At 40.6% G+C, this 26943-nt stretch overlaps 1 protein-coding gene across 1 annotated transcript in view; it reads right to left on the bottom strand.

Annotated features, from left to right (window-relative positions):
* Positions 1–59: 59 nt before the first annotated feature.
* The window catches only part of DARS1 (aspartyl-tRNA synthetase 1), a 49173-nt gene continuing 22289 nt past the window's right edge, over positions 60–26943 (bottom strand). Inside the window, exons 5-16 of the mRNA XM_079993864.1 lie at positions 24233–24335; positions 21890–21970; positions 20794–20853; positions 11536–11647; positions 9934–10068; positions 8452–8599; positions 6228–6374; positions 4568–4610; positions 4149–4229; positions 3554–3665; positions 2539–2610; positions 60–615 (exon numbers count right to left, since the gene is read on the bottom strand). Of these exons, the coding sequence (XP_079849990.1) occupies positions 524–615; positions 2539–2610; positions 3554–3665; positions 4149–4229; positions 4568–4610; positions 6228–6374; positions 8452–8599; positions 9934–10068; positions 11536–11647; positions 20794–20853; positions 21890–21970; positions 24233–24335 (1186 nt within the window). The 3' untranslated portion in view covers positions 60–523. The remainder of the gene's footprint in view (positions 616–2538; positions 2611–3553; positions 3666–4148; positions 4230–4567; positions 4611–6227; positions 6375–8451; positions 8600–9933; positions 10069–11535; positions 11648–20793; positions 20854–21889; positions 21971–24232; positions 24336–26943) is intronic.

Consider the following 26943-nt stretch of genomic DNA (forward strand, 5'->3'; position numbering starts at 1 on the left):
GCACACTGACAAAAAAATACAGACAAATTCTGCAATGTAGAAAAAAAGAGACACACAGAAAATAGTTAGGGAGTTTTATTGCAACCTGCATTTATAAGTATGTAAGATCAGAGTTCAGTATTTCCCATGTTAATTCTCAAAATAATCTGTTTCCAACTCACTATTTTGTCAATTTCTCTTACTACTGTTTATCAAATTCTACTCTGCTGCCATATTTTTTTAAAAACAAATGTCCTCCCCTTATTACACAACTATGAATTTTTTAAAAATTCAAGTGTATAGAAAACTGTAAAGTACAAGATGGTAACAGTACCCTTAACTTCAAATATGTTTCATAAAAAGATTACGTTTTCTGCAACACGACCCAGATCTGTTAAAATGGTTGGCTTCATTATTAGTAATAAATTAGTGGAACATTTGTTATTGTGGCACTTTAGTAGGTTAGATGTACATCCGTTGCATACTGCATTTATGCTATATTGTTCAGAGCAGGGAGCAAACTTTCAAACTCGCTCTGGTCTCCTTAAGGCGTTAGACGTTTAGGATCACGAGGGAACATGGACGTTTGCCTGACATTGCTCAGTCCAAGGAACAGCATGGTGACTCTTTCCAACCCTGTAAAATTAAATCCAGTCTCATCAGCTAAGTGTAAACATATACAGATATACATATACATGAGCCAACAGAGTGGTTCATGAGTCGCATCAAGCTTTGTACTCAATGTGCTCCTCTGCTGTACAGCCAGGAGGGGATAGAAAGTTTTCACTTTAGTTTTTAATTCAATGCAATTTAACAGGTCATCCAAACCCTAATCCGTGGTTAATTGAAACAAACCAACCCATGGCTGGAAGGTAGCTTGTTGGGTTTGGATGGAACACCAAGCTTGCAGTTCATCACAAACAGAAGTAAACACAGTTTGAGCTGCTACACTTGCTGAAAAGAATTTTGTTGGAGGGCATCATCACACCTCAAAGCCTCATATGCACAGCAGGCTGCCCCATTAGCTTCTGCTGAGAGCGCTCTCATCCCTTAAACACTACCACATGCTCATTAGATCTGCAGCACAAACGATTGCATCGTAGCAGGCTAAGCTCAAAATCCACTGTGTGGATCAGTGCTACAAATTCTTCAAAATATGTAATTTCTATTTCTATTAATATTTAAAGCAGCCTTATGCAAAAAGTACCACCAATCTGAAAGCCGGATATCTGAAGTTGTTTGGATTTTTAGTTTGGCAAAGACGGGATCCAGCACCGTTTTTACCAAGAAAAGAATGCAGGAGGCACTTACAGGATATACTGATTAACCTTTCCCAGGCTTGTGGATTCTTCTCCGTAAATCTACCCCTAGCTGTTTTGCCTTTAGCCTGGTTTCAGAGCTTGGCTGAGATAAAAAGAGGATAGGAAGCAGAAGTGAGGTAGGTTAATCCCACCTTCTCTTATTCTGCAAACGCTTCCCTGGTCGTCCCTTCAATTAGCAATATGAGGGAAAGATGGGTTTGGGAAACCTGCATTTCCCTTCAAAATGTGAAAGTCTGTGAGGCTGGTGGGGCTAGAGCCCGGAACAATTTTCCTTCTCAGCTGAAGCCACACCAGAAGAGTTAGCAATGTAGTAGTATCCCATTGCTTGCTGCATTTGAGTAGCGTAACATGGTTGTACAGTGGATGCTCGGGTTGTGAACATGATCCTTGCGGGAGGCACGTTCGCAACCCGCAGCGTTCGCGACCTGCGCATGCGCGGGTCACAATTCGGCGCTTCTGCATAAGTGCAAAGTGCGAGTGAGCACTTCTGTATATGCGCCGAAACCCGGAAGTAACCGTTCCGGTACTTCCGGGTTCGGCGCGATGCGCAACCCAAAATCGCACAAACCGAAGCGTCTGTAACCCGGGGTATGACTGTACTATTCCGTGTTTGTCATGTGCTAATTACTGCCTGCAAAATTGTTCTTGTAAAATCAGCAAAGTTTTGCCATATAAAACAAGTTGCATAACCTGTAAATGAAAAAGTGTTAAATAAATCACCAACTTTGTACTTGGGGAAAAAATGTTCAAGTTTGGTCCAAATACAACCAGTGGAGGTGGGGGAGAATTAAATGAGTTTCATCAAAACGCACTGAGTATTCTAGACTTTATATCATTACCTCTATTAACAGCAGGAATAAATCTCCATCAAATAAACAACTGCTTTCTTTCTTCATCATTCAATGCCCCACTAGTGGGAAGGGGGCTGGAAAGGAAACACCACTGCTAACAAGCAGTAGGATTTTCTCCTTTGATTGTGGGCTTTTGAATCTTGTCCGATCATTTCCTTTGATAGTTGTCTTGTAAAAAGGAAAGCAAAGCTTAAAGCATGGATTGTTTTATAAAACTCAGAGATAAGAAGCTTAGGATGTTTCTCAAACATACACATCCCTGGTAAATCCAGGTTAGCTTTCCGAATTAAGCTCAAATGCTATGATCATCTTTGTTGTAAAACTGTCCTTCCATATGATGATAATCCAGGGCCAGAATACAATGAAAATAAAATAAGCTACCTTACCTATGCCACCACCAGCATGGGGAGGTGCACCAAAACGGAAGGAATCAATGTAAGACTTAATTTTCTCTAAATCTGTAAAAGAAATAGATTATTTTGCTTCATGTCCAATTCTCGTTAGCAGCACAGCAAAAGCATGCAGCATAAATAGAAAGAATACACATTAATCCAAAGTAGTTCAGTTTCTGGACAGCTCCTCCCCCTCCCCCAACAGACTATTATTGTTTTGCACAAATCCAGTGTGCGTAGTAGCCAAAGCTGTGTTGATCCTGTTGTTGCTGTTTAAAAATTGAACAGAAGATATGAGCAGCAGCTCTGTTTAAGGGGTTACACCCCCACCCCAAAAAGTAAATCCACAGAACAGCAGGATATTGCTTTCGGCTTTAATATAGTACAGGGAAAGGCACCAGGTCCACCAGCCCCCAGGCCCACCTGTCCTTTCTGTAACCGACATCCTACCTGGGGACAATATTCTTTGATTTCCCTTCAGCAACTAACAGCTGCATGTTTACCAAATGATAAAATGATTACCCTGAAACACCTGCAGGTATCCAAATCCACTTTTGTGCATCCCCTGCATTTAAGTCCACCTGACAATTCAACATATTTGATGGTCCCCTGAGCTTTTGGGTGGATGGAACTGAAATATAATTGTAGCGAGACTGACAAATATTGTACAGAATAGAAACTCGTGACCTGGGGAAAGTTGCCTGGAACAGGTACCCTTAGAAAAGTTGTTTGTGGCTGAAAACTTGTTGGACACATTTGTTATATGTTGCTAAGACACTTGGCTGTGTTCAGACTAAGATCCTACACTTAGGGCCCATCAAAATCAACATAGTAAGTTAGATACCGCTTAATTTCAATGGGAAGTAACTTAAATTTGGATCTAACCATTATATTTCTATACAAAGAATAAGGCTTCCATTTCCTACTCTAATCTCTCCTCTTCATATCCTTGTTGCATGCATTGATTTGAAAGTGAAAGACAGGATTATATATATATCTGAAATATTACCAATGCCATGGTGCAAAGCTCTCTCAGTCAGCAGCTGAGGATCGTGAACTCGCTGAGCCCCAGACAAAATTTCTTCTCCCCTCATGAACATATCATAGGAGTTGGATGTTTTCTTTTAAAAAAAAGATTGAATTTTAGTAACTAGCAGTTAAACGGGATGCAAAATTTGGCTGTTGTTAAGCGCAGATTATGCCCATTCCACTTCCAACGGAGAAGGCAGGCCTCTCCTTCCCTTGTGTCCACTGCTTTCAAAACTGCTGAAACTGTCAGTACAATAGCAGCATCTTTTTCCATTGGAGATCATGGGACTTGTAGTAAGAAAAACAAACAAACAAACAAACAAACAAACAAACACCTGCTGCTAGCATTGGTTTTAGTTCCTGAAGGAACCTGTGCAAAGGACAATGATCAGTTCAGATTATGAGACCCATACCTACTCAACAACTGACTTTAAACTTACTACATGAATATGGTATAATTGTGGCACAAACTCCATGCCAGGCCAATCCCCTATTGACACCTGAAAGTGGCCTGCAATGTTCCATCATATTTCACAGCAATTAAAACACTGATAAGCATGCAACAATTTACTTACAGGATTTGCTGGATCTGGCATTGTGTAGAAAGGTCTTACAGCCAGAGGGTATTTGTCAAGAATATAGAAGTCTGTGTCATACTGCAAAATACCAGGTATAAATAAAATTAAGATAATTTTTTTTTTTGAAGGAAAGAGGTTTTAAAAAACAACAACTAAATAATACATATCTAAAAATTTGAGGAGTTTCACAACACATGATTTTGCTAATCAGTTAATTCCAACAAGTTTAAGAAATTTAAATTTGATAGTATCACGCAGGTTCTAAGACAACATATTAAAAACACTATAAAATTCTATATGAATGACCTGCTACAAATGTTAACAATTTCCTGTGTCAAGCATACCTGTTCAAACTTGTTCCAAAAATACACTTTACTGCTATATTAAGGATTCAAAGTAATTTTTATAAGGTTTACCTTTTCCTTCACCAGTCGACCCAAGAGCTTTTCACTTGGTGTACTGAAAGCAAAGATTTTAAGGTTCAGGTTAAAGCAGCTTTTTTATAGTTCGTGTTTCTGAGTCTTTATGCACTGATCTTTGAAAAGCTGTACAAATCCCACAAATGAGAAAATACGTGTGTAGATCCACTCATGCCATTCAATTGTTTTAGGCCAACCCTGGATGAATGTGATACTGTATTATTGGTCATGGGAGCCAGACAAGCTCCAAATGTTGGATCAGGAGTGGCTGGTTTTATTGCTTACCACCCAAGCCTGCAGTGGGCTTTATTCCCTGCTGGTCTCTGCTTGGCCACATGACTAACAGGGACCAGACCAGACTCTGCAGTATGTTATGCAGAGGTGGCTATGCAGTCACTATTTGCATACTCCACTTCCATATACTGCATTCATAATAGTGCCTACACAATTAATTGTTTCGCTAAATGTGTCTGTGAGAACCAAGATTGGCTCTGGTATAGTACACTTCGTTTCCTGCAGTGGGAGTGCCCTCCCTGTATGCTTTCCATTCTCCAGTACACAACTGGCATCTTTAGGCACACTCCACCTAGGATCACTGGTTGCTAGCTTCAGGCAATTCAAAGTGCCACAGAAATTTTTTTTTTAAATGAAACTACTATAATACTTATAGCAAAAGGCCCAACGCTACACGTTTTTCTTTCGCAGTAGGGTGGTCAGGACATTTGTTTACTCCTGAGATATTGTGAGCCTATAAAGAGACACATAACCATCTGGAGAAGCAGACAGAAAGTAAGCTGTCACTGCTTTACAGAATTGTGTGTCTTCATTAGACAGAAACTATGTTAAGTCAAAGTAATATTTCCTAGGGATGCTTAAATGGGTATAAGACCCACTGACTCCAATGGATGCATTTCTGAATAAGCATGCATACAACCAAACTCTTAGGATGTTCAAGCCTCTATAATGAACATAGTTCACAAACATGGAAGCCAGACTTCCTTATTTTGTGCAGAAGACAAATTTAATCAGAAGGCTTTCCATCATCTGTTGATTAACTGGACAGGTCAAATATTTGTTTTGGTGAATAATCACATCAACTTTTCTCCATTAAAGTAATTTTATGTTCCAGAATGAACTATTGTAATCCCAGGACCGAGGATTTTCAGTTTGTTTGTTTTTAAACAGACCACTGTTTACAGAAAGAAGAAGCTGTTACACTGCTCTGGGTGGTCTAGGATGAATTAAGGGACAAGAGAGAGACTTCAGGGCCACACAGATTTGGGCTGACCTGTTTATAGACAGTTCCCAGCTATACTGCACCACCAGGTTTGTTCCCTCCACTTAAGAGCTTGGATTCTGGAACAGATGTTTTATACTACTTGGAATGGTGAGAAACCAACATTTAAGGTGCTCTTCACACATCACATTCTTAACAAGGAGAATTATTTTAATGGGGCGTCTCTCTATTTTGTACATGAGTATGTGCATAATGGTGGCAATTCCTATAGCTGGAAAAGTGTGACAGGCTTGTGTTGGCATTCCAGCAAATGTATGAACTGTTTTCACAGCGACATGTAATCCAAATGTAGTCCCAAAATGGTTACATCTGCAATACCAATAGATATGGCACTAATCTTTCCCATCAACATGAGTGTACCTGAGATCATCTTCATCCCCCATCTCTACTCCAGCTTCCCGAAGCATGGCCAGAGCTTCTCGGTACTCCAGCCTCAACGTCGGCTCCAAGAACTTGAATGGTTCACATGGAAATTGTTTGCTCACAGTCTGGATCTCCGTTTGAAACCTTCATGTAAAAAAGATTGCCATTTTCAACAAAAGCAAAAACACAGAAGAGAAAAGGCACTACCCTTCTTCACCACAAGAGCTCACTCTGACACCATGCAACATTTATGATCTATGTTTTTCTGACTTCCTTCAACAACAAAAAAGATTGGATGAAATGCGAGGAGATTTTCATCATCAGATCTCAGGGAGTAAGAAGGAGCACATGCAAGACCCTCAGGTATTATGGGCCTAAACTATGAAGGGCCCTAAAGGCAAGCATTATCATTGAATTTAGCCTGGAAACAACCTGTAACCACGAATCTCATATAAAACAGGTTATAATGGAAAATCAATTTGGCTGCTGTATTCTGAACCAGTTGCTGTTTCCAGGCAGCCACACCCTGTCTTGAGGGCATTATGGTAGCCAACTGTAGGGGTTATCAGTAAATGTGCTACTGTATTCATATTGCTATTTTCCACAAAAAGCTGCAAAAAGTTGTTGCTGCTCCTGGTCACAGTTTCAAGCTGGGCATATAGAAGGGGACTGTGGTCCAAGAGAATTCTGCAGCTGCAAGCCTAAGTATCCTCCAGAATGTTATGAAACTGTCCTGTATGAGGTGTGATGCCAAAGTGGGAAAGCATGCTAAGCCTTTGTAACAACAATACTAACTGTAATGTACATGGCTATGTGGCAGCCCTTACATCCGAGAGCAGCCTTATGGCCTTACCATTCCATCCACAAAACCTGTGGGTTGCCCTTCGACGCAGCCCAGAAAGCTGTTGTCGGGAGGAAGACAGCAAAAGGAAACAGTTCATGGTCTACAACCTAATCCTAAAATGGGCCAAGGGGCTGCACATCATTCCCATGGCATATATATCCTTACCGTTCTGTAGTCTACAATAGGGAGCGAATGGATTTCATGCCAAAGGGATCTGTTTGGCTTTTCCCCAGAAATCTGAATTCCACCAGCAAAATTCAAGTGTAAATAGTAGTTTAGAAAGAGGGCTTGATGCTTCCAGTTAAGGAATGAGTGCATCTTCGTCCAGGAATTTATTTTCAGGGCCAAAACTTGAGCACTCAGTTCTTTCACCCCAACCCATTCCTGCAAAACCGCCCCCCCCCAGCCCCAATTATATTTGTTTCAGCAGCCTAGCTTGGAAACAAAAGTTGCTGCTATTGTTACACAACTCAGAATCAAATATCCAATGTACTTCAGATATTCCAGAGATCTCCCAGTAGATCTATTCTCTGCCCACCCCTGGTCTAGAATGGGTTTGTGTGTGAAAGAGCTGAGTGCTCAGTTTTGGCCCTGAAAACAGATTCCTGGACGAAGATGCACTTGTTCCTTAATTGTAAGCGTATTCTCTGCCCACCCCTGGTCTATAAAAAAAGAATATTAGGGGCCTAAAAGGATGATATGTGTAGGTATCAGAAGAAATCTGAAAGGCAGTTCAGCAGGGCAAGAACATGTATTCACAAGCTGTATCAGACTAAAGGACCACACAGTCCAGCACTCTGTATCCAACACTGACTAGTCTGATGCTTACAAACAGGGCAATGAATTGAGTCACCTATGTTGTTCAGCGGCATAACACCTATGAACACAGAGGCTCCTTCTTAGCTATTATAACCAAGAAAGGCCTATTCATGAATCTATTTAATCCTTTTAAGAAGCCATCAAGGCAATGAATTCCAGCAGTTCATACTGCATTAGAGAAACATGAAATGCTTTTATGCTTGTCTTTAACCTGCTGCCATTCTATTATTTCACTGACTTATGGTCCATCAGTAGAAAGAAAAAGAGATTTCTCTCTACTCATGTGGTTCCTCGTATGCAAGATCATGCTTGTGCCCTGCTAGCAGACTTCAGTATCAAAAACTGTACTTCTTGCAAGATAGAAAAAGCTGAGATTTGGTGTACAGATAGTCAAAAGTTATCCTGATTACAGATCCATCTGGCAACAGGGTACTTTTATGACTGTTGCCTGTAAGACATGATACAAACTCTCTTTCTCACATTAGCTTTGGCACTCCAGACAACATTAAATAGCCTCTCATTTTCTATGGTTTCTATAGCATGTAATTTACTTCTTACCTTTCTTGGAGTCCTTTGAATATCTGCACCATGGTGTCTGCGATCTCATCCACCACCTCATGATAATGGTAATTAAAGGCCATTTCAATATCCAGACCAACAAACTCTGTCAGGTGTCTATGAGTATTAGAGTCTTCTGCCCTAAACACTATACAAAGGGGGAGAACGTTTTAAATTACTTTAAGATCCCGAACAAATGGGTCTCAGTAGAGACTAGCTTCAGACAGACACTCTAGCACCAAATTACTATTTTAAATAGACAGAACAATAGCTCTTATCTGAAACAGGACTCTAATCTCCTGCCAGAGAGACCCCTGTTAAACACCAAAATGGTCATTGTGGTAGTAAAATTTCTGCAAGTGACTCTGAATCCTGGCAAGGAGGTGCTGTTGGCTCCCCTGGGAGATAACAGTTCAACAACAGCTGTCCATGCTCTGAGTTGGGAGCTACACCACTAGATCAGGACAAATACAGGGCTCTTTTTGTGACTTGAGAGTGCAGCTCCTATCTGAAAACCGCAGTCTGTGCTATTCCCAAACTTGTGAAGATTTAGAACAGTAACACACACCAGTGTGCATGTAGGTCCTTTGAACACCATCAAGAAACAATTTAAGCCAACAATGAAGTCAGTGAGACTTACAAATATTTTTGTATTATCTCATAATATTTCCCCAGTTCATATATTACACAGGGTGGTATTTCTCCTGCCATGGAAAAGTAGCTTTTATCTCTATCTCCACCCACATTTTATATTATGGTACCTATGATCCAGGGTCTCTGTGTCAACCAATACTTTGTGCAATTTCTCTCCATCAAAAAGAAATAGGAGGGGGCAGGAGCTAAAGTAGTGCAGCTTTGGTGTGCGGCACTTGGTTCTTATATTCAAGAATGTGTTTGGGGATAGGAGGTGCACGGATTGCTCTACAATACAAAAATGAGTACAGTACTCCCCTGTAATTTATAGATCAGGGAAGGGGAGAGGGAAGATAAGCACATGCTATCTATGACGATAATCCAAACTGATATATTGTGAAAAATCAGAACATGAAAATATTTTGCACCGTCTAATTTAGGATGTATTGATTTTCAGCAAGCCCACATTAATAAAACCTCTAGGGCTGCCAAGCTTGTAGGCTTCTATTAAGTTCATCGAGAGATTAACCATTACAGTTGCAGTCATCTTTTTCTCTGCCAGGAAACAGCTGTATGATACTTCCAACAACCACTAGAGAACACCATTGCTCTGTTCACTGTTCTCACGTCAGCTGAAAATATTACATTTGTTCCGCCTGCAAACCCTGTCAAACTGCCATATGGATTAGCAGCCTTTGCATGAAACTTTTGTTTGGTTTGCAGATTAGAAAGGAAAAGGCCTCGCAATGCTCAGTACGTGCATAACCTGAACATTTAGTGCACGCTGGCTCCAGAGACATGACTGTTGCATTAGTAAGAAAGGGGGAAAAACAAAAGAGCTTTCCTCACCTGGCCCAATGCAGAAAACCTTGTCAAAGTCAGCACAGATACACATTTGCTTATAAAGCTGTGGGGACTGTGCAAGGTAGGCACTGCTTTTGAAGTAAGAAACAGTAAACACATTGGCACCACCTTCGCTGGCAGCTGAAAAATAAATGCATTTATCTATAAAGCAGGAGCAAACTTAAGTGATGTATTTTTCTTGATTCCTTCAATTATTGCATGCAACTGACAATTTAGCAAGTACACTTTCAGAGATGAAAATGGAATCTTTAAACACTTTCTCCAAGGGTCAGAAGACACCAGCCAGCGCCATTTTGCTGACTGAGGTAAATTACAAGATGGCACTTCCCCTCCAACACTGCCACCACTCCACATATAGAAGCTGCTTACTTCGACACGGTCAATAGGATAGCACCAGACAGACCCAACAGCATTGTTCTAGGGAGGGTATACACAGCTCTAATGTCCAGCAAAGGTGAATGGCCTCAGAGTTCAGGAGGAATGGCTGTAGGGACTGCTGCCACAGCCCCAGCACCTGAAGCAACTGCCACACACTACCTAAAAATAGGGCTGGCCATAGTAATAATGCCTGACACATTTGGTATCACCTAGGTCTGTGTTGTTAGGGTCGACAGACCCAAGCCTTCTGCAATATGCTGGAATGAAGAGCAACCTTCCAAGCCCGATTCTCACCTTCTTTCCCTATCTATGGTGCTGAAATGGACTTAAAACCAAGACAAGCTAAAATGCCTGCTCCAGAAGAGGAAGAATGTGGCATGAGGCATTCAGGTGGGGTTTTATAGGAGAAGGGAGGAACTGCAGTAAGGATGTTGCGTTGCAATCCATATTTTACTATTTCCATTCCTTTCCAGACTATGGATTTTGGCTTCACACAGCCAATGGCAGTGAGAGGGGGCAGGTGGGTGGCTTGTCTGTAGGTCCCAGTGGGCACATGAATTGGCTGTTGCCAGCCACTGCTGTAACTACACAATATAGTTTGTTTTCTATGCTTGTTATATTGCCTTTGGTTGAAAGCAGCCTTGCATTTAAGCAGTAGCCTAGTAGCCACCGGTGACAAGGAGCTCTGTGTAGAGGAGTGAACAGGCTGGCAAAAGAGAAATGAAGCAGTATATCCACCCTGTGTCCAGCAAACAAACCAAGAAAGGAACAGGAGAAGCCCCCCCCCCCCCATATGAACCAAATACATAAATGCAAAAGTTAGCTGCTGTGGGAAAGATAGATCTCTCTGTCTCTCTTCTGCCAGCCCCAAGCAGCCTAGGAAGCCTTTCTGCAGGCCAGCTCATTTTTCTGGGCTTCAAGACTGGTTAAACAGATGTAGAAACCTACACAAAATGCTAAGGAATAAGCCTGTTTCTCTACCCTGAGATTACTGGAGAGTGCACCAACTTTTGTTTTTCCAAAGGATACAGCAGCATCTTTTTTTAAAAAGAAAAGAAAAGAAAAGGTTTTAATGTGCAATTGATTACTTAAAAATCAGTGAATCCTCTATGGTTCGATAATATACTCCCCCCCCCCCACCTGCACAATAGTGTACTGCCTCCAAAATTGCAAATTTATTTGAATCTATTACAAATAACCAGTACATACCAGAAATAATCTTTGGAGTCTGAATTTCCACAAACCCCTTGTGAATGAGTGTTTCTCGAAAAAGCTGGCAAATGCCAGACTGCAGGCGAAAGACAGCTTGGCTAGTGGAGGTCTGTTAAAGAGAAGATATTACACTAAGATTTCTAGCTTTATTTCACTTGCTGGACACTGTTTGAATTTTATCAGGACAACAGATTTCATTAAACGGTTCTCTCAAGAGAAATTTTTATTACCCAAAGGCCTGCAGAGGAAACTTTCTGATAGTTTTGCACAAAAAGAGCAAGCGAAGCTGCTAAAAATCTGTACCAACAGTTAAGACAAAGGGGTTGATTAACTTTTATTCATCATATAGATATACAGGTAAGGCGTTTAGACAAAAGTTACAAAGGTACAACTGTCTTCTATAGAACGACATTATAGCATTCTGCTACCAATAGCTGAATCCGCTCTACAGTAGGCGTACCACTCATCCATAATGAATATATAGAAGTAAATATAATGCTTAATGTAAACTAGATGAAAAAACCAAATTGATAAAATACAGTGGTGCCTCGCAAGACAAAATTAATCCGTTCCGTGAGGCTCTTCGTATAGCGGTTTTTTTGTCTTGCGAAGCAAGCCCATTGACAGCTTAGCGGATTAGCGCTATTAGCGGTTTAGCGGCTTATCAGCGGATCAGCTGATAAGCGGCTTAGGGCTTAGGAAAAGGGGGGGGGGGAAAGGGAAAAAACCCGGCAGGAACTTGCAAGACATTTTCGTCTTGCGAAGCAAGCCCATAGGGAAATTCGTTTTGCGAAGCGCCTCCAAAACGGAAAACCCTTTCGTCTAGCGGGTTTTCCGTCTTGCGAGGCGTTTGTCTTGCGGGGCACCACTGTATATTGAGAGAGGCTATACAAAGTCACCCACTCCCGTCACCCACACACAGCAAAGAAAAGTCAGCTCAATACAGAGATGAAGGTAAAAACTAATGCAGTGATGGGTGTGTGTGTGGGGGGGGAAACCTTCTGCCATTTCTCCCCTCCAATACAATAGTTCTTCTTCCAAAACAGAGACAAGCTTGATACTCCTCAGAGATCACAGAGATTGCTTGCTTGCAAAACAGTTAACATACCAGCATGCTATGCAAATCAAGAACCCTGAGGTTTATTGTGAAGAAAAAATAAAGAATAGTTAAAAGCAAACCCACAACTGCGTCGGCAACATACAGCTGCATGTGTCTATACAGTAATGGCATTTTTTATCCTCCCCTTCCCCCACCATCCGTGCCTCCTAAATAAGGATGTGCGTCACTGTTCTGTTTACTGCAACTTTTTCAAGATGCCTACCTTTTCAGTTAGGTTGAGATGTGTGGTTTTTCACATGACATGACGCCAAGCCACAGATGTGCAGAAACGAATACAAATGCGATACATCTGTCAGGGTTTTTTTTTGTTTTCAAATAAAGTTGCTTTTTCCTTTTTGTTTTAAACACAACGGACTGCATTTTTTAAACCAAAGCTTGCTTTCATTTCTTCACTGGAAAGTTACAGATTCTAGTTAATTAAAATAGTGCGAGAAAGTGGCTGGTACCATCTTTCTGGTTTGGTTTCCCACCCCCCTCTGTTTTGTTTTTAGCCACGTGAGATCTTAACCACAGTCACACTGCGTTCCTAAAGTAGAGGGTTCAGCGCAACCTGACTTTGTTTTTTTACTGATTGGTGGAAGTAAAGTCTGGCTTGAAGTGCAGAGGCTCATCTCTAACAAACATACAGGCTCATCTCTAACAAAGCTGTGCAAAGTACAAGAGGCATAGCTGCAAGGAAGCACAGCATGTGTTCTGCACAAACAAAACAAAAAGACTCGTAGAAGAGAGTGAAAACTAAGCAACCACCAGCAGCTTAGTCTCACCACAACCACCCCATAATATATTTAGCCTACATTTAAAAATATATACAAATGCTTGCACAACATGTTTGTTGGAGAGCACTTGATTTGCTGTCTTGCTAAATAATAAGAGCAATGGACTGAATATAGAGTTTGGCTTTTGGGTTCATTACAACAGCCTGAATGTATTATACAATCTGATGAGCTATTTTGTTAACTAGGCTAGTACAGTATATGATTAGTACAGTACAGTATACTACAGTATATGGGGAAACCCAGCCAGATGGGCAGGGTATAAATAGTGAAATTATTATTATTATTATTATTATTACTAAGTGCTGCCAGATCTACACTGCATTTTAGTTTACCATCAAAAATAGTTCTGCTGTAAAAAAAATTAACCATTTTTTAAAAAATTAACATCTTCACAAGCAACTAGGCTTTGGCAAATTTCTAGGGCTAAAAACAGAAGCAGATGCTTCTGTTTTTCTTTCAATCTCTCTCTCGCAGACCCGGTGGAGAAAAGCGAGGGGCACATGAGCCCTCACATTCTCATATCTCATTAAGCCATAGTTTGGCTCACTGTCACATGTGAACAAGACTAATGTCAACAATATTAGGTTAGATGCATGAATGGTCTGTCCCTATATAAGGCCAAACCCAGAGAACTAACAGATTTCTGTCAATAAGCAGCATTTGGATGCTCTTTTATTTCTTCCTCCTTACTCGAAGTTTAAGGAAAGCAAATCATGTTAAATATATATTTTTAGGTGACTTCTAACAATGAGACCCCTAAATAGCAAATAACCTCTATTGACCAAACCCTGGCCAATAAATTCTAATCCAGGGGCTAAGTTTTAGTACAGCAGAGCTCTATCTTTAACTAGGAAAGAAAAGGAACCTTGAGTTACTATCTAATCCGCAAATTCAGCTGACATATCTAGAAAAGTAGCACAATGTGCTGCCACAGGCCCTAAAACTAAAATTCTTGATATGGGACCCTACAACAAAAGCTCTGGAAAAGCAATTTGATGGAGACAAATGATCACTGCTAAAGAAAATATACTGCAAGATCCCCAAGACTGGAAGTTGAACCTTAAGCAGGTTTTGACCTTGAAGTGAAGATGCAGATTAGGGAACAGACAATAAACAAAGGCTGAACTTGTTTCTGTTACCTAATTTATTACTGAGTAATTCCCAGATTAGATTAGATATGTAACCAAAACATTTACGTCAACTCAACTAGGGCAAATCCTTTTTGTTTGTTTGTTTCAAAGTGTCACAATGAAGCCTTAGATAATAATAAAAAAAGAAGGGAACAATTTTGGTTCTCCCTTGTCGAAGGTAGCTAAAGTCCGAGTTTCATGTGCTAACAGAAGTCCACTTTAAAGAAATAGCATAGGAATCTCTGAATCACAGGCTACAAGACTCTGATATCAATTTGCCTTTTCATTCCATTGTCCACTACATACGGCATGTCAGAAACTAGAAAAATTTCACTTCATTTCTTTCGTCTAGATACAGGAATCTCTTTAAGTTTACTGTTTCTTGGAATTACAAAGTCACTTTTTAAAATAAATTTATTTTTACTTGTGTTGGCAGTGGCCAGTTATTCAGGCTGAAGCTCTACGATGTTTACTACAAGTGTTGAATTTGTATATAATCTACAATAGTAGCAAGCGCACTAAAAATGAAACATATCAAATGTGGTGTAGTGGTTAAGAGCGGTAGTCTCGTAATCTGGGGAACCGGGTTCGCGTCTCCGCTCCCCCACATGCAGCTGCTGGGTGACCTTGGGCCAGTCATACTTCTCAGCCCCACTCACCTCACAGAGTGTTTGTTGTGGGGGAGGAAGGGAAAGGAGAATGTTAGCCGCTTTGAGACTCCTTAAAGGGAGTGAAAGGCGGGATATCAAATCCAAACTCTTCTTCTTCTTCTTCTTCTTCTTCTTCTTCTACCTGCAGGATTCAAATCTTACTAGCTTGATGAGAACCATGCTTCCAAGTCACCTGGATCAGCTTATCTTAAACGTTCTAATTAGCTATAACAGGCATAGCGACCTATTTATGGACTTAAAGCCAAGTTTACATGGTATACTAATGTGCTTATGATTGCACAGAGACATCTATTTTTATTTTAAAATGTACTACATTCATATCCTACCTTCTCTCCAGCTTTGGCCAGTCACTTGCTCTCAGGCTAACCTACCTCACACAGTTACTGTGTGGATAAAATGAAGGATAACTGTATACACCACATTGAGATCAGCCAGTGAGCTTCATGACTGAGTGAGGATGTCAACCACAGGTCCAGCACTCTATTCACTAAACCACACTGGGTCTAAAGTATTGCATTAAAGCACAGCAAATGTAGTGCAGCAGGCCAATGGGGATTTTGCCAGCCCCCCAACCCCAATCTGATAAATACAATATGAGAGCCTCCATTCAACTTCCTCAGACAAAACACAGGATGTAGTCTCCGAAACCTTTCTAACAATTGGATTTAAGAGATCTGGCTATATGTATATACAACTGTGTTTATTGAATGCTTGCATAGAATTCAACTACTGCTGCTGCTGCTGCAGCAACAACAGTAGACGCTGTCAATGTAAGCTATAAAAGATAGCAAATACAAAGAAATCAGAAACAAAGTAAGGCCACCTAATTTATAAATGTAGGCTCATGTCCAACTGAAAGGAGAGCTAACTGACTAACACAGCTGCTGCTGTTTTATTGAATGATTAAACTTCTGAGAAATTGGAATGTTACTTTAAAAAGCGGAGATGGGGGTGGGGAGATGCCTGGACCAGATGGAAGTGTTGAGGTCAAGAGTTTGTCAGAAGATATGCCTGTATGTCAGTAGAGGCAAATGTGAGGACAAATGAGGTGTCGACACTGGGAAATTAAACAAAAACCCATCTACAAAATTGCACATGTATCCATGTGTATTCCTATCAGTCCTCTAGAATCAATTGTCACAGCAGGACTTGGGATTTTCATTTTAAATCTGAGTGATTTTATTGATATCATCTGCAAAGCTTCTGTCAGTTACTCTGAATCTAAAGAAGAGAGCTATAGACTGGATATGGGATTACATATAATTTCCATTTCAACCACCTGACTTTCAAACGAGGAAAACACGACACCAGGAAACCATATTTGACAAAAGTCATTCCTGTGCATTTACTCTTTCTTCCTCATGCAGTTAACTGACTCTGCAATCAAAGAAGTGTAAGGATTAACGGATTGAAGGGAGAAGGAGAAAATTTATCTTATTCTGAAAGTCTTAAATTCTTCCACAGTCTATGTACAGTAGTACAATAAGGAACTGGAGACTGTGCTAAAGCAATAAAGAATATCTTAAACACATTCCTGAAGTTTAAGCTTCAAAAACAAGTCTTAAATAATGTGCGAGACTCTGGTGTCAATGTTATATACTATTGCTCATAAAATGTGAAAATGAATATTGCTTTTGGGATGCCGGAGGCAATATTTTATCTTTCTGTTCACATACATCTCTGTTGTATGTGAACACACATATCCATGCGGAGACAAATGCTTTGTTTAAGCTTAAGGAAAAACACCACAACCTTCTTGTGCTGTCAGATTGTAGATACATGCATTAAGGCTAAACTCTTGTTCTCACCAAAGTGGTATGCCTGTGTCTTGGCTGTACCACTTAAGACGGCAGGTAGGGTGCTCTCCCATGATATAGCACCCTTAAATACCAAGATTTCCCTGCATGTAGACAACTAGGTCTACCTGCAGTCTGAAATTGTACAGTCCGGACAAAGACATACCATCTCAGTAAGAATTAGGCCCACTTGAAAGAGGCATGCTTAAAAAGGGGGGGGGGGGGGTTGCAAGTTAGGAGGTGATCCTGCAACACACCTCGAAGCCTGGAGTTGTCTACACATTCAATCTGAGGTTCAAAGTTGTGACAGGTGTGAGCACTAACACCACATTGAAGGAACAGTGAAATGCACAGAGGAGCCACAATTTGGTCTGCTCAAGCCTCTCAGCTTAACAACTGAGGGTGGTGGAGTTACACATTTTTCCCATTCTCTCCTGTCCTCACTTCATTCCACCTACCCCTTTCTTGGTTTTTATTTGGACAGGATTCATTAGCTATTTTAAGACTGGGCATATCCTTCCCCACCCCACAGAAGTATTTCTTTGCTATTTTCTTCTTCTCCCAGTTACATGTTTTATCTATATCTAACCGTTCCGTTTACATTTCACTTTTCAGGTGGTCCCATCCTCATCCACCCCAAGTGAGGGATCGCTAAGGCTTAGTTGTGAGTCCTATTTTAAAACATCAGGGATCGGTCTAGAAATATGGGGATTTGTTTATTTCTTAGATCTACAGTCTGCTCCTTCTCCCAAATGAGATGGGTCAATAACAGAATACAATTAAAACCAGGTCTACTTTTTTAAAAAAAACCAACCTTCTTTTTAAAAGCTGAGAACAGCTTTAAGACAACAACCTATCACCCACTGCACAGCTAATAATGACACCAAATACTTTATGTACTGAAGCTTTTTCCACGTCTTAATCTGAGTCAAAGCTTTAGGCCCAGTACCTAGAGATCTAGAATTCAAACCTGAAGTAGCAAAGAGGGACAAAAGTACCTCTGGGGTTGTTCAGAATGCTCTCTGACTCTGCACAGAGCAATGCTGCCTGCCTGCAAGGATATCTGAGAAGGGGCTTTCAAGATGATGTACATAATTTCAGCACAAACCTGGGCACAGTCACCTCTAATTTTATAAATTCAAGCAAGAAATGAAACGAGCAAAAGCCCCATGCCTGACAGAAGTCACTTAAAACAAAGGTATGTACAGCTGACTGGCAATGTGAGAAAATAAAATATCCCCTCCTGTGTCTATCTGGGATTGCTGCGGACATTCAAGCTTAGGCAGAAGTTTTCAACATTATGAGATCTAAAACTGAATAAGCAGCTTCCACTATGCTGAAGCCAGCAATCCATGCTGCCCAACTCATCTTCCAGTGGCCTTTCCCCAAAATTGTATTTCTTTCATTAAAAAGAGCTCAATGCTTCTTAAGAACACAGATATTTGAGGGGAGCAATGAAGCAGAACCACCAGCATCAGCAGGTTTTTCCCCCTCCTGTATTTCTTCACAGAATGCACACAATGATTTTTAAGAGAGATGACACTTCCAGAAATATCAAGAGCAATCATGGATAAGGTTGCTCTGACAGGTGGTTTAAGATGCATTTTTATCCTCTCTAACATATATACTTTTGCAGCAGAAAGAGCTACAGCCTACAAATGTTCCATTTATTTGGCACTGGATGCTTGGGCTCATTATTTGTGGGCAGGCAAATCACTTCAAGCTGCAGCCTTTACTTATGACCCTGATGATGGTATTGCTAATGGAATCAGAGGGGGACTGAGAAAGTTAGGCTGATCCCGCTACACAAACACAGGAAGACAACAACTCTGGGGCAATTATTTGTACTAATAGTTTTCCATACACTATTTAATGTGCAAACAACGGCAGAAGTTGCCCTGTCCCTTACTGTATTACAATGTGGAGTGGATTCAAACACGGTGGTTGATCAAATTTACATGGCCAGCCAGCTGTTTGCCTAGTTTCTAACCATGTAGTACAATAACCATTATTATGTGCAGGATCATGCACTTTAGACTAAAAACTAATGATAATTATTCATGAAGAAAAGAGGGTTCTGCAACAGTATCCATATAAAAACACACACACACACACACACACACACACACACACACAATGTGTATTTGCAAAGTGAGTGGTTCAGAACAAGAACATGCGAAGAGTCCATGCTTGCCAAAAGACAAAATTTATCAACCTACCAGACATCATATCACCCGGTTTCCCAAGGGTGTGTCACAGGGAGCAAACACATCATGGAAAAGCACCAGCAAAATAAACTGTACCAGATGTTTTAAATAAGGAAGGAAGCCATCTGTCCATCAAATGTTGGGGGGGGGGGAGGTGTTCTCAGCCATGGGACGGAAATGCCCAGACTAGTGAAATGTAATATATGTATATTTAGTCCTTCTTCTGGCATTGTTAAAGGTATTCCTATACCCTTTTTCAAGTGAACATGATAAAACAGTTCACATAACATTATTAAAGCTATAAGCATCAATAAAAATTATACAGCTGAAAAGAAAAAAACGAACAAGTGTTTTGTCTTGAAGGTGCTAAAGCAACTTCTCCACCCACCTCCCACCCAGGACAAGAATATTTGCTTTATATTAAATATGATTTAGGATTATGCAGTAATTTACAGGCCACAGTCAGGTATTTATCTCTGTGTACCATGAAATGCCTCACTGCAGATTTTTAGTTGTGACACTCCTGTAATATTCACTGGTAAGCATGCTTAGGAACTGCTGCCTTAGCATAACAAAGTCTGTAATCACAGACAGGCATGCTAACTTGGAATAAAACGCATGGAATTTGATGGATCTTGCTTCTGAGAAAACATGCATGGGATTGGAATACATTTTACATTTGAATCATTCCTTCACCTCAAGTCTCGGTAGGCAACTAGTCACTGAGACTCAAATAACAACGAGCAAAGAATGGCCAAGTTGAACTCCCAACAGCAGGGACAAGTTTCATGTATGTTTTCTGTGTTCTGGGCCAACACTCCCTAGTTGAAGCACATGGTGTTGACCCAGGTGAGCATTTGGTGCTCAGGAGAATGTGACTCGTAGAATGACTAGTGACATGGCATGTTTTATTTCTCTCAAAAGGTATCCATGTTCTATTATAAACAGAGCTTCAAGGGAAGGGCAATGCAACTCTCAGGTGTCATCATGCAGCCGGCTCTTAGCTGGCTCCAAACATCCCCGATGTCATCACATTACTATGCAATTCGGTTGGGCAACCAGGATCGCATAGCAAAGTACCAAAACGGCAGCCTGATAGAAATGGTATCTAGGCAGCAGCAGATTACTGGAACAGTGGTTGCAAAGAAGCATGAGAAAGTTGATACCATTTTTCCCCGGAGGGCTTCTCACACCCCTTGAAAAATCAGTTTTCTCCTCAGAAATGTTTTGATGGCAAAAATTCACTGCGACTCTTAAAAAACTGGGCTAAAGAGGCCACTGTGTATTATGTAGGTGTATGTGTTTGCCACTGATGTAACAAACTCAAAGGCATTTGAAGCATCTTTCCATTGGCAGTTTTTTCATGTTACATATCCCAGGAATACAAGTAAGTGGTCACTTTTAGCACCACCATTATCACTGACTTTTGCTGGAGTGAAACAAGTTTACAGCAAATGGGTCATACAAATCCCCCAGAATTCTGAGTCCTGAGAAATAATCTTCCCACCTTCTAAACCATTTGCTTAGTTTCAAGGCCAACACAAGGGGTTCTTACCCTTAAGTCAATCACTCTGTTGTCCAATCTTGTATCCTGGTTTACAGTAGCTCTTCCTTCCTGAAGAGTTGCAAAAGAAAAACACACTGAAAACCACACGTGCAGAAGGGGGGGTGGGAGAGAGAAACAATGCATGTTTTGTAACATAAGAAATCTTTTGGTTCGTTGCACATTCAGAGGGAAACTCCGTAAGCTGCTCACACCTAAGATTTTCAGTGCCTGAGATAAAGACACCTGCCAAGTGTCTAGCACAGCTTGAGTGAACCACTTCTGCACCAAGAGGGAGCAGCTGTGTGGTCTGCATGTATCATATTGCCTCCACTAAGGATGTTTCTGAACGGGAGCTTCCTGTGCTCCTGGCATGATGCTTAAGTACAAAGCCAGACGTGTAAGGTGAACATAATTCAAATAGCAGGTGTATGCTGGTTCCATCACCATCCTTAGCTACAGAAGGGAAATCAGGACAGGCCATCCCATCTGGCTGATTCTGTCAGCAGGCTACCTGGAGAAGTCCTTTTCAGAGACTGTTCTCAAAGGACCAAATAAAGTTTTGGAACATCTGACATGTTTGGCCTGTGACAAGTTTTCCTAGTGACTTTTAAAGAACGATTTTCCTTCAGGATGACTATCTTTGGAGAGGGAAATCTAGACAGGCTGACAATGAATGCAGGGCATCTTATCCAAAACCTGCTATGCTTGTGAAATAATTTCTTCATACAAAACTTCAGGTCTATCTATCTGCTTGTTAAGTATCTGTGTACAAAATGTTGAAATAGGAGTAATTACTATAGGTACCAACCTTGTTCTCTTGAGTAAAAGAGCAGTTAAGCCCTGTTTAGGAAAGTTTTTAATGTTTGATGTTTTATTTTGCTTTTAATATTCTGTTGGGAGCTGCCCAGAGTGGCTGGGGAAACCCAGATGGGTGGGGTGTAAATAACAACAACAACAACAACAACAACAACAACAACAACAACAACAACAACATTAATGCTGGATGATAACAAAATTCAAGGCTTTAAAAAATAAATTATGAATAGTAGCTACTGAGATTTCAAGCCCTTGTTTAATCATTAACTTTTAAAAAAGTTATTTTCACCTCTTCTCCTTCCACCTCTGGCCGAATAGCATCATCCAGCTGCAAGGGCAGTCGGGGTTCAGCCAAACTGATCACATAGATCTGAAAGAAACATTTTTTTAAAAAAAGAAGCATAAAAGTACTGAGAAACAGTGTGATTTACAGAAGTATATTTTTGGCAGAAATATGAAACAAGCTTTGCATAATGATTTTCTGGAAGAATATAGAATAAGTCAAGGGGGAAAAGTAAAGAGAGACATTTGTTTGGTTTAACTTTCAGTGCAATATCAAAGACACTTAATAAGAACTTTGTTATCTTGCATTCTATGAAAGTTGATTACAGTGATACTGATTTGGTTTGCACATTCCTTCTCCCAGGTCATTCTGCTGCTACACTGCACTAAGCCAAGCATGAAGCATGTTGTTTGAACCCAGGATCATGGTCTGTTTCTCCTGGTCAAACCATGAACCCTAACCATAGACCAGGGGTAGGCAACATAAGGCCCGGGGGCCGGATGCTGCCCAATTGCATTCTCAAACCGGCTCATGGACGGTCCTGGAATCAGCATGTTTTTACATGAATAGAATGTGTCCTTTTATTTAAAAAGCATCTCTGGGTTATTTGTTGGGCCTGCCTGGTGTTTTTACATGAGTAGAATGTGTGCTATTATTTAAAATGCATCTCTGGGTGATTTGTGGGGCATAGGAATTTTGTTCTTTTTCTTTTTTTCTTCTTCAAAATATAGTCTGGCCCACCACATGGTCTGAGGGATGGTGGACTGGCCCACGGCTGAAAAAGGTTGCTGACCCCTGCCATAGACAAACTTATGGTTAGGCTGGAGAGAGCTAAACCACAAACACGGGTTCAGATTACACACCAAACAATGGCTTAGCTCAGTGCAACAGAAAGACCAGGGAGGAACAAAGTGGTCATGATCTCTTCTCCCAAAATCCACACACTCGTACATTCACACTAAGCCACAGTTTGGTGTAGCGAGATATATGAACCAAGCCACCATCTCAAAAGCCGATTTAATGATCTAGCTATTAGGCCTGAAATAGCTGATCTTTCTGAAAACTCACATTCTGATGCTAGATTAAGTATGTTAATTCCCAATATTCTTCGCGGCTACACTGACAGAAGTCTAAAGGCATATATCACTGCAGTAACATAGGTAAGGAGGCAGCTGATGTTCAGAACAGGATTGCAACTTAATGCTTGTATTTTTAAAAGGTGAAAAAGTACCCAAAAAATTAGCACGCCAACAGAACATCCATAATACCTGAGAGATATTTTAGAGGGGGGAAATAGGTGTTTTATCAACAGTGTGAATAAACATGTGATTTCTAAGGGAGCTGTTTCAGTTGACTGGATCCAAACTTCCAACGGTGGGACTGAAGCTGGGCAGGGGGATTCTGGCCAGCTGCCCCTTCTTCCTGCAAACATTTGCACCTTCCTAAACTCTGCTTTGGAGAGCTGGGAGCAGGTGGGTGCAGGGGAAGGGTGAAATAAGCAAATGACTTCTCCCCACCGCTACTCCTGGATCAAAAGCCTTTCATGATCAGCAATTCATGGAAAGCTAAGCCTGGAGTCTGTCATCTTTGGCTTAAACACCTCGCACTCCCATGTTCTCAAAATTGACTTTTGTCCTCCAGCTGCAGGTGACTGAATTTAAGTTGTGACAAACATTTACAGCACGGGTTGAAGTCGTACTCAATCTGTGAAACAGGTCTGCAAGTCATCAGCATCCCAGAAAAGAGGGACAAAAAATATGGCCCACACTCTGGTGTGTTCAATAATGTTTACTGCCTTTCAAGCAACCCTCCCCACAACATGGGGATTAACATTTAAAAGTTTGGGGGTCCTGAATTTTCTCCACTTCCACTACTACTACAGAAATAGTAAGTGGTTCCACCTTTCAGGATTGCCTAGAAGACACATACGATTTAAATGTCTTGTGCTGTGTTACACTTTAGAAGCAGATGTTTATGTACGCTGGGTTATCCATCTATTTCTGAATAGGTTTCTGGGGAAAATGTGAACTGGCCATTCCTACAAAAAAACCCCAGGTCTGTCTGCATATTTTTCTTTTGAGAAAAACAGATTTTTAAACACAATCTAGAAGATACCATTTAAGGAACACATGGAAATGAATATTTCCTTTAATATACAAATAAAATGGCTTTATAGTTACCTCATGTTGCTATTTTAATTGCATATGCTGGATAAATCATTTTATTTCTTCTTTTTGCTATTTGCTTGCCTAACTCTCCACCAAGAAGAACAGTACTTAAGAGTATCACCAGAAATCTTAAAACAACAACACACAATAGCATTTTTTAGTTTCCTTCTAAAAATATTACCCTCTGAACATGCAGTTCAATATCTTGCTGAGTGCAGCCTCCAATTTTATGCGGTACTTTCCTCACAACACCTTCGATGTCAACAATGCTCTCTTTGTTGATGCTGCCAATTAAAAAAAAAAGTCGGTATGATAATTGCGTCACAGTTGGGAGTATTCATTTGCATTTTTGATGACCACAATGTGGAATTATTATTCTTATTCTTATTCTTAAATTAAATGTTGTACCACTGTAAAGAGATTTAGAAAGTGATTTAGAACACATCATCAGGAAGCAGGGGACATTAGTGAAATTATTTCTCAGCTATGATAAATTAACAACAGGGTTGATGGCTGAAATGGAGGATAGCCCTAAAGAGATTTTTTTGTCAGCATTTCAGATCCAATCATTACATCATCTGTCTGGGAAGCATTAAGCAGAAATAATACTCTAAGTGCAAATGAGCAAGGCTACAGTTCTTCCAGATTGTCAGGTGTATTTTTAAAGCATGCACTTTAAAGGAAGATGCAGATAAAGACGGGACAAAAGATAAACTTAAAAGTGGAATATTTTGATTTTGTTGGTAAACTCAAGCATGGAAAAGCAATAGTAGAAAAATGCTAAGGCTGCTTTTCTTCTTAGTAACAAAAAAATCTCAAAATTATCTGTAGGGTGGAGACAGAAGGCTTGTCTTCAGTCAAAAAAGTCAGAAGCTTCATTTTAAAAAGGGGATTGAAAGATAAAATTACCAGTGCATTAATATCTTTTACCCTAGCATCTCATATTTTTAGATGCATTTCATTCTGACAGCACTTTTCCGATGAAAAGGGGTGTATTTATATTTCTTTTGCTTTAACCACTATTGGCTGAAAAAATCCAGTGGACAGATTTACTCAAGTTCTTTGTGAACATCATGGCCGAGTAAGGATTTGACCCTTCCATGATCAAACTCAAAGCCCAATACACTGCACTGGTAGATGTTTGTGCTTCTGAACCAGGCGCCTCTTTGGGCTATGTTTGGTTTAGTGTTACAAGAAATATCCTACCCTTTTCTCCCCCACCCCCTGGCCACTGCTTCACAGACATTTCCCTTCTCCTCTGGCATGAGATTGGAAGTTTCTGCTTTGAATTTTGAGTAAAAACACATTAATGTGTCATCCAAAAAATATATACTGTGGTTAATATTAACTATGCTCAGCTTGTTTTTCTATATCAGTTGATCTAGAAAAGAAGCAAAGGTTTCCAAACAAATCCTCATGCCTGCACCAGAGTAGAGTAGAGGGGAGTGCACGAACCTGGAGTATGGCATGCTCATTCCTGTTATGCCAGACTATGGTTTATCTGAAACTTAACTGTGATGCTCAGACCAACCTACTGGCTTGTCTCCAACATTTATGTAAGTAGATTCTGAACTGCAACATCCGGTGCTCCCTGAAATGCTTCTCCTGAGGGCCAGGGGGGATCAGTGGAAATTGGAGAGAGGCAATGTAGGTAGATTGCATGCTAACCACATCAATCTACTATGCGCCCACCTCACTATTTCTCTACAGGGGTAGGAGATAGTATCCTGTACCAGACAAAGCTTCCAAACAGTTTTCACAGACAGATCCATACCACATAGCTGTTCTTCAAGTTTGCAATGGGATGACTTTAATAAGATCAGGAAGGGACACAGCCATGGTGTCAGATGGACCTGACATTAGCACACATCTGGCTATAATAGCTAGCTGTTTGTCCAGGAGCCAGGGAGAGTGTAGGAGAAAACCCAAGACTGCAGAGACTCAAATAACAGATTAAGAGGAAACAGACACCGCACAATATTCAAGTAAATAAGCCTTGATGAGGTTCCAAATTCTTTAATCCCACCTACTTTAAAAGGCAAACACTCGACCCTGTGGTATGTCAGCAACATCAGGAAACGAGAATGAGATGTTTAAATCTGAGTTCTCTGGTCAACCATTAAATCACACTATGCAAATTAAAAGTTCCCATGAAGATTGTTAAAGATCATTGTCATTTCTTGATCTGCCAAGACTCACTGAAACAGAAGGTTTCTGTCAAAGCCATCAATGCCTGCTCTTAATAAGGACATTGAAAGGATTTGAAATAATAGAGTCTGCTGATTTTAATTCCACCCTCCTCTCCTTTACTCATTCAAGCAGTCCCTACAAGTGACTCACTGATCCTCTGTTTCCCATTCGTGATGGTAGGTGTTGGCATACTAATATCAAAAATGTTGATTTTTGGAAAGGTCAAGGTTTCTCTCAAACTGCTTATATTATAAGGTGATGATTTCTCAACAGAAGTTCAGTAGTTTTTCCAAGCCCAGTAGTTGCCAAACTGAAGCAACGGAAACCTTAAGAAGGTACTTATATACTTATCAGGAGCATCAACAGAAAAATCCAATCCTGGTGAAGTGCCCTTTCCCTACTCCTCATACCATCTACTCCAGCTGTTGTCTTCAATGTTTCATACCAACAAGCCTATGGCTGAAAATAGTGGGGGCTGAAAGGTTTCATGGGAGTTAATGTTTGTATAGGCCCAACCATTGTCGAGATAGACAGAGGTCATGAGGAAGAGGGAGAGAAAGGTTGAACTGTACAGCGTTGCCAGCTGTTGGCTTGTCCAACCCCAGTAATGATCTTGCAAGAATGAGAGAACGTAAAAGAGCACTAATGGGCAGACTACAACGCTTAACAAGAAGCCTGAGAACACAGATCAGAGTATCAACA

Source organism: Podarcis cretensis, assembly GCF_951804945.1.
Source record: "Podarcis cretensis genome assembly, chromosome: 1".
In the NCBI taxonomy this organism is placed as follows: domain Eukaryota; kingdom Metazoa; phylum Chordata; class Lepidosauria; order Squamata; family Lacertidae; genus Podarcis; species Podarcis cretensis.